General features: G+C 45.6%; 1 protein-coding gene across 1 annotated transcript in view; it reads left to right on the forward strand.

Moving 5' to 3' along the window:
* MYO18B (myosin XVIIIB) overlaps window positions 1–17,373 on the forward strand; it is a gene marked incomplete at its 5' end in the record, with an annotated part of 242,336 nt that overhangs the window by 196,363 nt on the left and 28,600 nt on the right. The window contains 2 exons of the mRNA XM_072801883.1: window positions 2,908–3,038; window positions 16,696–16,737. Coding sequence (XP_072657984.1) covers window positions 2,908–3,038; window positions 16,696–16,737 — 173 coding nt within the window. The remainder of the gene's footprint in view (window positions 1–2,907; window positions 3,039–16,695; window positions 16,738–17,373) is intronic.

Consider the following 17,373-nt stretch of genomic DNA (forward strand, 5'->3'; position numbering starts at 1 on the left):
GGGACACCTGTGCTCTTCTCTCATCCCTGGGCTCATGAGGCAGAAAACTATCCCCCAAGAACCCAAGACAACACCTCTGAGCTTTGTGCTCTCCCAGCTGCATGACCTCACATAGGCCCCTCTGCTGCTCTGGCTTTCCGTAGCCCTCAAACAAACACTTACTGCACATCTAACATGGCCTGTGGACGGACGTCAGCTAGCATCTCTGTATCTTACAAAGAAAGATACAGGTGCCCCATCTCCTGGGAGAACATGTTTGATTTCTGTCGCCTTGGAGAGAGCTGAGCTCAGACAAGTGCTCCTATAAGTTCCTGAGACTTTGCACCCGGCCGTTTCTCTGGGTGTCTTTATGAGCTGATATGCCAGCGTCCAGAGGCAAGCGCCTCCCAGCCATCCCCCGGTGCGTGTTATTTCCTGTGACAGTCCACTGGCCTCCTGCCCAGGGCCCCTGCCTCCGACCGGCTCTCACCTTGTCAGCACCAAGATGGGGATTTCACAGCTGGCAACTTCAATCAACTCTAGTGCTTGCCAGCTTCTCGTCCGTCACCCCCTTCTCTCTCCACGCTGCTGCTTCTCAGCTCCACTCAGCCCTTACACTTCTCAGTCTTTGCCTGCTCGCTTTCTCTCTCTCTCTCTCTTTCTCTCTCTCTCTCTCGTTAAAATTGGGAAAACTCAAGATCAGATGAAAAGCACAGACCCACAATACCGCGAATAGACAGGCCACTCTGCAAAGGACAGCTGTGCACATCCCCGCAATGGGGAGGACCTGGTTCTCCCTGACTTTCATTGGGAGTGTGCACACGCAGCCCCAGAAAGATCACTGGCAAGATCAGGCTTTAAATCCAGGCTCTGGAGGGTATTATGCTGAGTGAAGTAAGCCAGTCGGAGAAGGACAAACATTATATGTTCTCATTCATTTGGGGAATATAAATAATAGTGAAAAGGAATATAAGGGAAGGGGGAAGAAATGTGTGGGAAATATCAGAAAGGGAGACAGAACGTAAAGACTGCTAACTCTGGGAAACGAACTAGGGGTGGTAGAAGGGGAGGAGGGCGGGGGGTGGGGGTGACTGGGTGACGGGCACTGGGGGTTATTCTGTATGTTAGTAAATTGAACACCAATAAAAAATAAATTTAAAAAAAAATAAATAAATAAATCCAGGCTCTGCACTGAATGCCTTCACTGGCCTCCACTTCTTCATTTACAACATAAAGAAAACGATCCCAGCCCCAGAGAGTCACTGTAAGCTGTTTCAGATTGCACAGCTGGTGAGTTAAATGGGTAACTTGGAACATTGCTTAGATCTGACCCTAAATCTTCATATTTTCACCTTTCTACACCCTCAGCAGTTGGTATATATGTGTTCCTTAAAGCATCAGGGGCGCCTGGGTTACTCGGTTGGTTAAGAGTCTGACTTTTTTTTTTTAAGATTTTATTTATCTATTCATGAGAGACACACAGAGAGAGACAGAGACACAGGCAGAGGAAGGAGCAGGCTCCCTGTAGGACTTGATCCCCAGACCCCAGGATCATGACGTGAGCTGAAGGCAGACACTCAACCATAGATCCACCCAGGTGCCCCAAGAGTCCGACTCTTGATCTCAGCCCAGGTCTTGATCTCAGGATTCTGAGAGCCTACTTTAAAATAAATAAATAAATAAATAAATAAATAAATAAATAAATAAATAAATAAATAAATAAAACAGTCAACAAATAATCCTTACATAATTTAGAACAGCTTAAAAGAAAAACTTTATCCCTAATCTACACTCCCCCATCATCCTCATCTATAAATATCACCAGCTCCCTAAGTGTTTTTCCAATGGTATGTGTGTTATTTGCAGATAGATAGGGGCATGATAGTCCCTGTTCTATTTCGTTTGCTTAACATTATTCCACAGAAGCATTCCACACTACCACAACCCTTATTTCAAATGTTAATGTCTGCCTCATGGCATCAAAGAGACACTACTGTGGTCTTCCTAACCATTCCCAGTTGTGTTGGATGATGAGGCTGCTTTCAGCTTCTCCCCGTCCCCAATCCCACTGCTCTGAGCATTCTCTGGTACAGACTTTACTCTGCCTTTTGACTCATTCCCTGTAGGATAAATTCCTAGCAGGTGGGATTCCAGGTTTAACCCAAGGTTTCTCAGACTGGACACTATGCACATTTGGGTGAGGTAGTTCTTTGTGGAGGGGCTTTTGTGCACATTGTAGGATGTCAGGCATCATCCCTGGCCTCTACCCACTAATGCCAGTAGCACCCCTGCCTGACACAGTGCCAGGCACAGAAAGAGCTCGGTAAATGGCAGTGGTATCTGCTTGCTCTGGGAGGAACCCCTCTGGCTTGTCCGTCTTTGCCTTTGCTGCCTCTAAGATGCAGAGCTGGGGGAGTCAGCATGGTGGAGTTCAAAAGGAACCATTCCTGTCTGCCCCCCACTACATGCCCTATCTCTTATTCCAGATGCCTCACTCCAGATCCATCCCTGAGGCAGACATAGCTTCCAGAACCAGCCTCAGTTACTGTTCTGGGAAACATGAATTGGTCCATATATTTACTCATCCATCCAAGATGTACTGACTGGTGCAAAGTGGGTGGTGGTGCATGACTTTGGGGTCAGACACACTAGGCTGAGACTCACCCCCCCTCCAGTGTGGATGAGGGAGCTCTGTCTTGGGGGCCATCAGCCATGCCCTGGTGGCCCCCAAAACATCCATGTTTATACAATTCACAGCATCTATCCGAGGGTCTGAAAGCCCACCTGTATGGAGAGGGTGCTCACCATGTACTAGGTACTCAGTGAACACTAGGCTCCACCTGGGGTGTGTTTTTCCTCCCCAGAAGCTCTGGCAGGTAGGTGAGTTCTTGCCCAAGGCCAACATTTGCTTGTGGTCTCTGTCTCCAGGAGAAGTATGTGGAGGAACTCGCAGCAGTGAGACAGACCCTCCAGACAGACCTGGAGACATCCATCCGGCGGATTGCTGACCTACAGGCAGCCTTAGAGGAGGTGGTGTCCAGCGACAGTGACACGGAGAGGTAATCTACAGGGCCCAGGTGTGGCTGGGTACAGCAAGTGAACTGTACCCTGAGTGTTCTACAGTCTTTGGTAGACAGAACTCCCATTCTCAGTTCTGAGGGTCCCCATCTACAGGGAGACCCCAGGGCATTGAGTGGTGGGAGGGATAACTGGCTGGCTTATGTGAGCAGCGACCGGATCTTTGCTTCCCCTGTGGTGTTAGCATCTCCTTGTTGCCACTGAAGCCACCTAGCCTAGCTCTCCAAGCCTTCAGGGAAGCAATCAGTGGAGTGCTTGCAGAGTGGGCTGCAGATCGTGATTGTGGGCAGTTTCCATGTCCAGTCTGAGCCCAATCTCCTCACATGCAAAATGGACATAATGCTTCGGACCAGCTACATCAAATTGTTCTATTTTGACTACTTTTTGGCACGCAGATTGACGTTTCATGTACCCAACCCACTGCATACCTCGAAGGGTTGTCAGTGTCAAATGAGGTACCAGATGGACACCATTTAGAGCAGTACCAGGAGTGCACACAGGGTGTAGGGGTGTAAGCTGTGTTTGGGCACAGAAAGGGCATCTTTTCACAGAGGCAAAATCTGATTGGAAGATGTAAGATTAGACAGCTGGTGATACACCAGACCACCCAAATTCAATGTCAGGGCTTCTCTCCTGTCTTAGAAGACAGGTTACTTCACACCATCTCCACTCAAATCTCAAGCTTCCCCAGGCCATGGTTGGGCTGCTCACCTGGATGGAAGGAGTTCGAGGTGTTCCAGATGGGCACATGGACCCGGGCTGTCCAGTCTCTTGCAGGTGGCCCATAGCATCCTGTTCCCCAGAGCTGCCTTTGTAACATTGGCATGTTACTTCTCTGGAAACTATAGCTGCCTGTCTGGCTGTAGCCTCTCTGCCCACATCCCAGTCTCTGCCTAAAACCTGGGCAGCAAGGAGAGGCATTTTGTTTGCATTGCTCTGCTAAGAAACAGGGTGCCTTAATGTAACCTTCAGATGTGACTCCCTCCCTACACACACCTGTAGGGCTGCACCCGCTGCTGCTCCCCCTTGGTCCCTGTCTCTGTGGAATGATTCACGTTGCAGCTTGAACAATCCAGTATTGGACCATGAGTGCAACCCTCTCCACTTCTAGGAGGACCCTGAGAGAAGTTTAAGGTCACATAGCAAATTAGGAGTGTGCATGGAGTTTGAACCTGGGGCTGCTGAGTTTCCTACCCTAGGCCTTTGCCTGTCGCACCCTTCGTAATAGGGTGAAGCAGCGGCCAGCTGCTGACCTGCAGGAGGCATGGGCAAGAGGTGGGCGGTGAGGGAAATAGAGTTGCTTCTTCTTTGCCAATTTGAATGCCTTTAATGTCTTTTTGTTGTCTGATTGCTGAGGCTAGGACTTCCAGTACTATGTTGAATAGCAGTGGTGAGAGTGGACATCCCTGTCTTGTTCCTGATCTTAGGGGAAAGGCTCCCAGTGCTTCCCCATTGAGAATGATATTTGCTGTGGGCTTTTCATAGATGGCTTTTAAGATGTCGAGGAATGTTCCCTCTATCCCTACACTCTGAAGAGTTTTGATCAGGAATGGATGCTGTATTTTGTCGAATGCTTTCTCTGCATCCAATGAGAGGATCATATGGTTCTTGGTTTTTCTCTTGCTGATATGATGAATCACATTGATTGTTTTACGGGTGTTGAACCAGCCTTGTGTCCCAGGGATAAATCCTACTTGGTCATGGTGAATAATTTTCTTAATGTACTGTTGGATCCTATTGGCCAGTATCTTGTTGAGAATTTTTGCATCCATGTTCATCAGGGATATTGGTCTGTAATTCTCCTTTTTGGCGGGGTCTTTGTCTGGCTTTGGAATTAAGGTGATGCTGGCTTCATAGAACGAATTTGGAAGTACTCCATCTCTTTCTATCTTTCCAAACAGCTTTAGGAGAATAGGTATGATTTCTTCTTTAAATGTTTGATAAAATTCTCCTGGGAAGCCATCTGGCCCTGGACTCTTGTGTCTTGGGAGGTCAAACTCTCCCTCTTCGCCGATGACATGATACTCTACATAGAAAACCCAAAAGTCTCCACCCCAAGATTGCTAGAACTCATACAGCAATTCGGTAGCGTGGCAGGATACAAAATCAATGCCCAGAAGTCAGTGGCATTTCTATACACTAACAATGAGACTGAAGAAAGAGAAATTAAGGAGTCAATCCCATTTACAATTGCACCCAAAAGCATAAGATACCTAGGAATAAACCTCACCAAAGATGTAAAGGATCTATACCCTCAAAACTATAGAACACTTCTGAAAGAAATTGAGGAAGACACAAAGAGATGGAAAAATATTCCATGCTCATGGATTGGCAGAATTAATATTGTGAAAATGTCAATGTTACCCAGGGCAATATACACGTTTAATGCAATCCCTATCAAAATACCATGGACTTTCTTCAGAGAGTTAGAACAAATTATTTTAAGATTTGTGTGGAATCAGAAAAGACCCCGAATAGCCAGGGGAATTTTAAAAAAGAAAACCATAGCTGGGGGCATCACAATGCCAGATTTCAGGTTGTACTACAAAGCTGTGGTCATCAAGACAGTGTGGTACTGGCACAAAAACAGACACATAGATCAGTGGAACAGAACAGAGAATCCAGAAGTGGACCCTGAACTTTATGGGCAACTAATATTCGATAAAGGAGGAAAGACTATCCATTGGAAGAAAGACAGTCTCTTCAATAAATGGTGCTGGGAAAATTGGACATCCACATGCAGAAGAATGAAACTAGACCACTCTCTTTCACCATACACAAAGATAAACTCAAAATGGATGAAAGATCTAAATGTGAGACAAGATTCCATCAAAATCCTAGAGAAGAACACAGGCAACACCCTTTTTGAACTCGGCCATAGTAACTTCTTGCAAGATACATCCACGAAGGCAAAAGAAACAAAAGCAAAAATGAACTATTGGGACTTCATCAAGATAAGAAGCTTTTGCACAGCAAAGGATACAGTCAACAAAACTCAAAGACAACCTACAGAATGGGAGAAGATATTTGCAAATGACATATCAGATAAAGGGCTAGTTTCCAAGATCTATAAAGAACTTCTTAAACTCAACACCAAAGAAACAAACAATCCAATCATGAAATGGGCAAAAGAGATGAACAGAAATCTCACAGAAGAAGACATAGACATGGCCAACATGCACATGAGAAAATGCTCTGCATCACTTGCCATCAGGGAAATACAAATCAAAACCACAATGAGATACCACCTCACACCAGTGAGAATGGGAAAAATTAACAAGGCAGGAAACAACAAATGTTGGAGAGGATGTGGAGAAAAGGGAACCCTCTTACACTGTTGGTGGGAATGTGAACTGGTGCAGCCACTCTGGAAAACTGTGTGGAGGTTCCTCAAACAGTTAAAAATATACCTGCCCTACGACCCAGCAATTGCACTGTTGGGGATTTACCCCAAAGATACAAATGCAATGAAACGCCGGGACACCTGCACCCCGATGTTTCTAACAGCAATGGCCACGATAGCCAAACTGTGGAAGGAGCCTCGGTGTCCAACGAAAGATGAATGGATAAAGAAGATGTGGTTTATGTATACAATGGAATATTACTCAGCTATTAGAAATGACAAATACCCACCATTTGCTTCAACGTGGATGGAACTGGAGGGTATTATGCTGAGTGAAGTAAGTCAGTCGGAGAAGGACAAACATTATATGTTCTCATTCATTTGGGGAATATAAATAATAGTGAAAGGGAAAATAAGGGAAGGGAGAAGAAATGTGTGGGAAATATCAGAAAGGGAGACAGAACATAAAGACTGCTAACTCTGGGAAACGAACTAGGGGTGGTAGAAGGGGAGGAGGGCGGGGGGTGGGAGTGAATGGGTGACGGGCACTGGGTGTTATTCTGTATGTTAGTAAATTGAACACCAATAAAAAAAAATAAATAAATAAATAAATAAAAAATAAAAAAAAAAAAAAAAAAAAAAAAAAAAAAAAAAAAAAAAAAGGAAATAGAGTTGCAAGTCAGCTGTCGTTTAGCCAGTGGGAAGAACCCGTGGAGCAGACCATGCCTGGTCAAGGGAAAAAAAGCCCAGAAGGAAACACACCAACATTCTAATACTGATGGAAGGCATCACTCCTGACCTCAATTTTTGTTTTCTTCAAGCTTTATTTATATATTATAAAATTTCTGCAATGAGCATACACATACAACCCTAGAGTAGGATCCTCATTTGGAGATTTTGCTCATATAAGTTACGGACTTTATTTTTTTTTAAAGATTATTTATTCATTTTAGAGAGACAGGGAAAGAGCAGGGTGAAGGGGCAGAGGAAGAGGGAGAGAAAGTCCCAAGCAGACTCTGCACTAAGCGTGGAGCCCAATGTGGGGCTTGATCTCATGACTCTGAGATCATGACTGAGTTGAAACCAGAGTCAGTTGCTTAACCAATTGAGCACCCAGGCACCCCTAAGTTGCAGACTTTATACACCTGATTTTAGTATGTGAGCACATCCTTTCCTTGATGTGGTTCTGGGCTGGTCATAAGCTGCTCAGAGATGGGTAACATTGAACTTGTTCATGCTCAGCGTCATCTGACAGAGACCTAGTGGACTCTGCATGTCTTTGCCTCTAAATAAAGGACTTTATCTAAGAAATCGATGTTTGTGCAAAACTTGCTTCCATGCACAATTCTAAGTGTTGCTACCATGCCCTGTTAATTTGCACAGCTGCCAAATTGTGGTGAAATGGCAAATACTGGTGTTGCACCTGCTTCCTGGCTCACGATTACATTTAGGATGTCCCGTGGGCTGCCCTCCCTGCAGTTTATTAGTGTCCTGACAGAAATCGTGTCTGTAATTGTAAACCCTATTGTCAATATTACCTACTTGATGCTTGGGCTGGCTCTTCTGTTAATAAAGACATGAGCACTTTTGCACTAATTATAATGAGAATTAATGGTTGTATATATGAAGGTTTTTTTAACTAATGAGTAAAACTTTTGAAACATTTTTACTTGCATAGCCAGAGATTGCTTTTCTTTTATTCTCTCTTTCTCTCTCTCTCCCGCTCTCTTTAGGGAGAGAACACAAGCTTGGGGGGGGGGGGCAGGGGCAAACAGAGAGGGAAAGAGAGAATCTTAAGCAGGCTCCATGCTCATCATAGAGACTGATGCAGGGCTCAGTCCCACGAGCCTGAGGTCATGACCTGAGCCAAAATGAAGATTGGGATGCTTAACTGATGGAGCCACCTAAGGTCCTAGCTTTCCTTTTCTTTTTTTTTTTCAAGTTTTTATTTTAATTCCAGCATAACTAACATACAGTGTTCTCTTAGTTTCAGGTGTATCGTATAGTGATTGAACAATTCTAAACATTATTCAGTGCTTGGCATGATAAGTGCGCTCCTTTTTCTCCACTTCTTCGCCAGCACTCGTTCTTTGTGGTTTTGATTTTAACCGTGGTGACAGGTGTGAGGCGCTATCTCATTGTGGGCTGGATTTGCATTTCTCTGATGCCAGTGATGTTGAGCATCTTTCCATGTGTCTGTCGGCCATCTGCGGGTTTTCTTTGGAGAAATGTCTGCTCATCTCTTCTGTCCACTTTTAATTGGATTATTTGTTTTTAAGGTGTTGAGGTTGCTTTTCTGATACGTGAAAGTTATCAGTGAAATAAATGAAATTTCATTATTAAAACAAAATTTGTTACTAAAAATAACAAAATTGGAAAGAAGCAAAGGATCCATGCTTGGAGGCTAGATAGAAGTAGTGACAGAAGCAGGGAGCACATTCTTGTCTGGGGAGTGAGATCCTCGTGGTGAGGTCACAGATGGTCATGGACATCGCTCTAGTCTCAGCTTATAGAGGCTCCTCTCAAGCCTGAAAGGGACCCTGACCTCACCCTCATCTCGATAAGAGGTAACTTTATCTCTTTCCACTCCAGCTGACAAGCCCCCTACTCGCTCATCCAGCTTTTCTGAGTTCCAGACCTTGGGACCCCAGGAATCCTATCTGAACTTAGCTTCCTGCCTGCATTTTCATGATCTTCTGTCTCAGCAGGACTTGGTCCTGGCCCTCTGCCCTGTAACCTGGATTTGAAATAGATGCAGAGCAGAGATTTCACCCATAGCACGCAAATAGGGAGAGATGGGCAGGTGATGGGGATTGCCTACAAAGAAGTCTCGACACATTTTGAAGAATTAATATTGCACAAACTTTGTTCTCTGGCCACACTGCAATTAAAATGATCCTCATCAATAGAAGGAAATCCATGCCTTGCTGGGCTACAGAGGCGCCGTCTGGAGCAGAGCTCCAGCTCCTACCCTGGTGCCAGCCTGTCCTCTTCCCCATCCTGATGGCAACACGCTGTACTTCCTTCATAATTGTCTTGTCACCTGGGGTACGTAGTTTGGATGGGAGCCTGAGGGATTTGTGGAGGTACCTCTCCAAACTGAGCTCTCAATTAGGATTCACACCCACCCTGGGGGAGAGAGAAAGAGAGAGAGAGAGAGAGAGAGAGAGAGTGTGTGTGTGTGTGTTGCTTCTGCTGGAGGTAAGGTTCTTTAAGAGACTTGTTCAAATTATGAAAAGTCACATTTCCCCATGTTGGGAATTAGATCCGAGTGTAACAGGCCTTCCAGGCTGGAAACGTGGTTACGTGCTCAGAAAGCCAGGTGGCCCATGCGGTGACATTTAAACACGTGCCATTCCTGCACTCGGGCTCTGTGCTGTGACTTAGATCGGGGCATCAACCTTCGCAGATTAATGGGGAAATGCTTTAAGCTGTTCCCCCAGAGCCTGGAGCATGCTCATTACTCATGGAGGAAGGGATGTGTCAGTTGACAGCCCCATCTATTCCTGGCCCCAGGGTCTGTGGCTGCTCTGCCTGGCACCTTTCTGGGGATCTGGGGTAGGGTGGCAGGCAGCGTGGAGAGATCAGTGGATGACTTCTGACTTCTAGGTCAGCTGAGAATGTACCAATTCCAGCTGGCCTGGTCAGAGACCAATGCTCTTGAAAGGTGTCTCTTGTGCTGTGTTGCATGTAAGTTACATGTTTCTCGACATACATCTTTCTAACTGGGCTAAAATTAGGCTGCAGCAGCATAAGTAGGAAGATGTGGGTCTCACCACAGATGGCAGCTGCCACTGAGGGCCTAATTCTGGGTTGATTTATTTATTAGTGGGCCCAGGCTCTGGCCAGACTGTAAAGGTTCCTGTTACATAAAAGGACAGACTTTGGAACTGCTCACATTCCTCTTCCTAAAACGCCCTTATCTTCTGATTTGCAATCCCTGAGCTCCCGCCTCGAGTAATAAGCCTGCCTTAGGCCTTAGATGCTTTAGCATCTCTTCATTACCCTGAGAAGCTTGATACCCCATTCCCAGTGAAGACACGTAACCTAGTGATGCCACAGAAGCCACCTGACTTCCAAGTGTCCTTCTAGCTTGGGAGGCCTGGATACTCGGCTGATGGGGGTCATGAGGAGTCAGGGCTCCAACCTATTTTTACCCACTCCTGCCTTATAGGAAATGATGGTAATTGGGATAAGAGGTAGTCTCTGCTGAGAGCTGACTGTGTGCTGGGCTACGCAAACTACTTGCTTTGCAGACACTTTCCTCACAACTTTTTAAGATTGGTGCCCAACTTACGGACTGGGACACTGGAGTCAAATAAGTCAAGGAGCTGGCTTGGGCTCACACAGCAGTGATGGGGCTGTGATGATTTCTAGGCTGACCCCACCACCCACACTTCCAATGAGCAAGCTCTGCCGTTGTATTTGACATACCCCATCTTCCTCTTTTATCTTGTCAAACTCTTTGCTCTTAGCCAAGTAACTGACCTGTCACTCTGGTGCATGTGTGTCTGTCACTGTGACAGGGGGCCAGTGCATTCTTGTGTTACTTCCCAGGCAATGTGGGCATTTAGGCTGGAATTGCCTGACAAAGACACACGCAAAAACAATACAATAGAAGACATCTAATTAGTTATCTTGCTTATCAACAAGGCCCTGTCCACAAATGCCTGGCACAAGTTCTTTTTTTTTTTTTTTAAGATTTTATTTATTTATTCATGAGAGACATAGACAGAGGCATACAGGCAGAGGGAGAAGCAGGCTCCATGCAGGGAGCGCAATGTGGGACTCGATCCCGGGACTCCAGGATCACACCCTCAACATGCCAAACTGTTGAGCCACCCAGGGATCCCCCTGGCACAAGTTCTTTAAAAGCCACACGTACCAAGGTGAGAGAGAGAACCACTGATAGGTCGGGAGACAGGGTTCTGTTCTGGACATACCACCAAATAGACCTAGACCAGGTCATCTGCACTTCCAGAGCCATTACTTGCCCAGTCAACACATTAAAACCATCATCATCATCATCACCATCAATATTCGCCTTCCACGTTAAGACAGAAGGTAACAGTAAGAAATAGGCAAACATGGAGCTTGCAACCCAGAGACTCTTCACAGGGTTAAAGGGTAAGTGGATTTCAAATTCCCTCTTAAGTAAAACCCTCCTTAAGTGTGGAACCCACCAGCACAAACTCCTATAGAAAATTCTAGCTTAGGGTAACCTGGATGGCTCAGTTGGTTAAGCATCTGCCTTCAGCTCAGGTCAAGGAAAAAGAAAATTCTAGCTTAGGATGGAGTCCTAAGGAGCCAAAAGTGCAGGGTCAGACCTCCCTACTCAGTCTCTCTCCCTGACCCCTTGGGAGCCTCCGTGAGGTCTCTCAGAACACAAGGGCTCTATAGACTGTGCTGCACAAACTCCAGTTATCTGCCAGGACCAATAATCCGTGACTTGTAAAAAGTCACCCTGGAGGGTGATTTCTACCCATCTGGTTCAATGAGTTTCAGGATCACACAGAACAAAACTCCTGTTTCTGCCTGAAAACCTTTCTCCTCTCCCTATCCCCAAGCTGTAGACCACCACAGGGTAAAGCTGATAAGTGCCTCCTGCAATCTTTCAGACCATAAGGTATGATGTGGCTTCCTGAAACCCTTCTCAACCCAGACTCTTTATTTTATACATCCTCTGTGTTGTTGAGACCATCTAAAATGAAGGCTGGTACAGGATGCAGGCCGGACACCACAATTGGCCAGGACGGTAATTCATCAAAAGTTGACAAGCGGAATGCCCAGCAGACCTTGACTTTAACCTCAGAAGGTCTGTGGAAATTCAATGACATGGGTTCACAGGCAAAAGCAACCAGCACACAGATTAAAATGTCTATAAAAAAGTAGGATTATTTTCAATAAGCTTCCGTACCTATATCTTTTTATTTCTCGTGGCTGGTTCTTTTCCAGAGTCATGGGCTTAGAAGGCATTATAATGATTGCTGATAATCTTATGCTCTTACAAGATTGCTTCTTGAGATTTTTCACCATTTTTTTTCCCCACATGGTGATAAAAGGTATAACAGTCATTGGTAGAGCAGTGATGGTTCATGCCTGCTGTTTGCTTATTTCTCATAGAAATACTGGATCGGAAAATCCAGTTTTTTCTGTTAAGGTAGAAACCAGCACTGAGATGAGCAATTGTAACAGTCAGCGTCTGGCAGGAGCCAGAAGCATGCCCCAAAAGAGGGGCCTGAAAAGGACCATTTACAGATATGGACCCAGTGTAGAGAAGCACCAGGGGTGGTACAGCACCAGGGGTAGTATTAATGCCTGGGAGAATGTAAAGAGGGCTGCCTGGCAGGAGGAGCTCTGGCTTTGGGTTGAGGGCTGGAGAACACAAGGAGAAGCAGGAGGGAGAATTCTGTTTTTCTTTCTTTCTTTCTTTCTTTCTTTCTTTCTTTCTTTCTTTCTTTCTTTCTTTCTTTTTTAGATTTTATTTATTCAGGAGAGACCTAGAGAGTGAGGCAGAGACACAGGCAGAGGGAGAAGCAGGCTCCCTGTGGGGAGACTGATGTAGGACTTGATCCCAGGACCCCCAGGATCATGACCTGAGCCAAAGGCAGAAGCTCAACCACTGAGCCACCCAGGTGCCCCAGGAGGGAGAATTCTAAGAGAATAAATACTCCAGCTTCTTCTCTTCCATCCTTCCCTCCAGCTGCCATCTGAGCTCCCTACTGGCCACACCCAAGGGGAGGTCACAGGTCAGGGAGCCCATGGATGTGGCCCAGATAGATCAGCCTCCTTGGCATCTGGCAAGGTGGGCAGCATGAAGTGGATGGAAAGGAATGGAGAGTAGACGTTGAACACAACTATACATCTCAAAGTGAACGGTTCTTTAGTCTGGGGTGAGGGGAGCGCCCTTTCAGAAGGGGACAGATTTAAACACTGAGTTCAGCCATGGGGCTGACACTCATTCAAGGGTGAATAGTGGGCACGGATTAACACCAGCAGGTGCTTTGATTAGGTGTGTTGTCCTGTAAAGACTTTCCTGGGTCAGGTTCAATTAAAGATTGTTGTTCAGTCAAATGAAGTGTGTCAGGGAGCACGCCTGGCTGCCCAGCAGAGAGAGTTTGTCTCCTATAGCGCTCAAGGCAAGTTGCCTTAGGACTATGGAGATGTGAAGTTGCCTGGACACCCACTAGGACCTGTGAGCACAGCCTCTTTTAATCCAGAGTCATGGAATCCTGGGGTGGGAAGCCCCCCCCCACACACACACACACAACGTTTCCCAAATCCCATCCCTGTTGCAGCCAGCGTTTGCCTATCCTCTCTGTCTGTGGCCACAAGAAAACCTGTTCCTGTTCCCATACAACTAAGCCTCTCTATTTTTAAAGAGGAATGTCACACCATTTACAACTCAATAGCTTGGGCCACAGGTGTCTTCAGGTTTTTTTTCTTTCAATCAACACTCAGAAGGTTTAGCCCTATTCATTGGAACTACTCTGCCTCCAAGGGCCCTTGCCTACCACATCCTTAGTTTCTTTGGCTAGCTGGAACCAGTGTCCTTAGCCTGGGGTCAGTAGTTCACGGGAGGGGGTTTCCATGCATGAAGTCTAAATGATACCATGACGTCTCAGGCATTGCCCCAAAATTTGAATCAGGATTTGTGCATTTGGAGAAGTAGAAGTGTACCTTCTAGATTCTTCACAAAAGATCCTCACCAATATGACTTAGGACTCCTGCTTTAGGGACAAGTATATCCTTTTCAGTGTATATAATCATCAAGCATCTAAGCTGGACAAGGCCTCAGCTCATTGGCCTAAACTCCTTAGATCACAGATGGGGAAACTGAGATCCCAAGCAGGAAAGAGGGTGGGAAAGGACCACACCGCAAGGCCTCTAGGGTTTGTTTCCCTTTTTCTCACTCTTCTATTCTGTCCACAACCCTAGCCCAGTAGAGCCTTAGAAAGACTCAGGTCACTAGCAGGATCAGACTTTGATCTACTCACGTGTACTGCTCCAGTTCACAAAGTGTCATTTTTCAGTATTTTCAAATAGTTTGTTAAAAAGCTGCATCAAGACTTTGTGTTTAGATCCCCAAGAAGATTCAAGATCACTCACCAAAGACACTTTTGTCCTATTGCAGGGCTTTTTATTGGTGCCACAGCAAATTGTCACAAATTTGGTATCTTAAACCAACATGGATTTTATTATCTTGGAGTTGTGATGATTAGAAGCCCAACAAGAATCTCCCTGGCCTAGTCAAGGAGTCAGAAGGACTGTGTTCCTTCTGGAGACTCTAGGGGAGAATGCATTTTCTCACCTTTTCCATTTTGTAGAAGGTATCAACACACCTTGCCTTGCCACACTTCCATCTTCAGAGCCAGCAATGTTGCATCTGTGGCCATTCTACCGTAGCCATGTCTTCCTCTGACCAAACCTGGGGAGAGTTCCCTGCTTTGAAGGCTGTAAATGCATAGATTGGGCCACCCAAATAATCCAGGATAACTTCCCCATCTCAGGATCCTTAGCCTTAACCACATCTGCAGAGTCCCTTTTACTAGGTCAAGAAACATAGCTACAGGTTCTTGGGATTGAGGATTTGGATATTGACATCTCCGGGGGTGATTATTCTTCCACTCCGAGGCTCATTCACAAAAGTTGCTTTTGTTTTACTGTGGTAGTGGTGGTGGTGGGCTGGGGGGAGTCACATCAATCTTCTCTTTAAAGGGCTAGATAGTAAGTATGTTAGGCTTCGGGGGTCATATGATCTTTCTTGCAACTCCTCTGCTACTATAGAGCAAAAGCAGTCATGGGCAAAATGGAAATGAGTTAATGGGGCTGTATTTTAATAAAACTTTATTTATAAAAACATTGATAGGTTGGACTTGGCTCACAGCAGAAGTTCTCTGAATTCACAAAGCAGTATCTGAGAGAACTTCTGGTCTGGCCTGAACACTGGAGCCAAATGGATGAATAAGACATGTTTTTGGTTCAGGAGGGCTACTTGCTGTCCTGGTGGGGACAGACATGTCTGAATAGAAGCCCCAGGACAAACAGACCCTTGAGGGTAGGGACCAAGGAGCCACAGGTACAACCCTTGGAGAGGCAACCTGGCTTGCTTGCTTGCTTTCTTTCTTTCTTTCTTTCTTTCTTTCTTTCTTTCTTTCTTCTTTCTCTTTCAATATTTTACCTATTTATTCATGAGAGACACAGAGAAAGAGGCAGAGACACAGGCAGAGGGAGAATCAGGATCCCAGTGGGGAGTATGATACAGGACTCAATCCCAGGACCCCAGGATCACGACCTGAGCCAAAGGCACACCCTCAACCACTGAGCCACCCAGGTGCCCCATGACCAGGTTTTTTTTTTTTTTTAAGATTTTATTTATTTATTCATGAAAGACAGAGAGAGAGAGAGAGAGGCAGAGACACAGGCAGTAGGAGCCCAACATGGGACTCGATCCCAGGTCCCCAGGATCAGGCCCTGGGCTGAAGGCTGCACTAAACCGCTGAGCCACCCGGGCTACCCCATGACCAGGTTTTTAAGGAAGAAATTTCCCAGATTCCACACGAAGAATAAAACTGGGAGGCCCTGGCCTGTGAACCCAGGATTCAAATGAGGTCTTAGGCATCTGAGGTTGTGGTTTCGCTGTCTACACCCACACACTGGGCAACTGCCTTTTGATGAAGAGCATGAGGTTAATAGCTCTTACAGACCTGGGATTCAAAGCTGTGTGATCTTAAGCAAAGGTGCCAGTTTCTTTGTTCACTAAATGGACAGAGGCAGGATGGTTAGATGAGATCGCAGGTAAAGCATATTTGTTGAATGAAGGGATGCTCCCTACAGAATAGCTACTACTGTAATTAGTCTCAGCATTTCCCAGAATGCCCTAGAAAGCTGGCCACCTGCCCTCTTGTCTGATTCGCTAGCACTCACAAAGAACATAAAGCAAATGCATGGCTTGTTGACAGTAATGGTGCTGTTAATAATAGCAGTAGTGGTTGTCCTAAAACAAGAGCAGTGATCATGGTTGTTTCCTTTTAATCAACACTATTTATTTGTGCCGAGATCTTTCTAGGGATTATCTTGCTTCACAGGAAGCATCTGCTCCACACCTCAGTCCTATTCGCAACCACATTTTACAAAGGAACGCAGGGGAGTCAGAGAAGGCAAGTGACTTGCCTGAGATCACACAGGAGCAAAGGTTGGAAGTGGAACTCAAACCTAAATATGTCTAACACCAAGGACTATGTTCTTTCCCGATAGCACAAGGATAACAGACTCTTTCTTGTGTCTCCTTCTAGTGTCCAGACAGCAGTGGACTACAGCAGTGGCAGAAAAGAGATGTAAGTTAACCCCAAATAGAACTGGGCAGTTGACATTGAAGCCAAGAATAAGCCCCTGGCTCTCTGTGTCCAGTGGGAACATCCACACCCACTTGGAGAATTACTAGCAATGTCTATGATAGCTCTGACTCCATGATCATAACATATAGCACTGGGGACATGTTATTGAACTGTGCAACTTATTCCAGACAGAAAGAAGCCTACCACTTGGCATGCCACCGACATCCTCAAATATCCTCAATGGCTCCCTATTGCCTCAGGATAGACTTTTCAGACTGACATTTGAGCCCCACACATATCTGACCCTTCCTTCCCTCTCTACCTGGGATTCCTGCTTTCCATATCATCCATGCCCTACCCATAGTTATGTGTATGCTGTTCCTTCCAGCTCAAATTCCTTTCTTCAGGCAGAAGAACAGGTGCTGACAGCACCCCGTTTTCTGGTTCTAGAGATAACCAACCTTCAAACAAGTTGTGGCTCAACTATCATTACTTAATGCCTTCCCTTATGCCTCCAAGAAGCAAATCAATGCTCCTTCCTTATTCTCCTTTTGGCATTAATAATTTGGCATTAATAATTTTGGCATTAATAATTTTGGCATTATTGCCAAATTGGTATTAATAATTTTCTCTTGG

This window comes from Canis lupus, chromosome 27 (assembly GCF_048164855.1).
Source record: "Canis lupus baileyi chromosome 27, mCanLup2.hap1, whole genome shotgun sequence".
Taxonomy (NCBI): domain Eukaryota; kingdom Metazoa; phylum Chordata; class Mammalia; order Carnivora; family Canidae; genus Canis; species Canis lupus.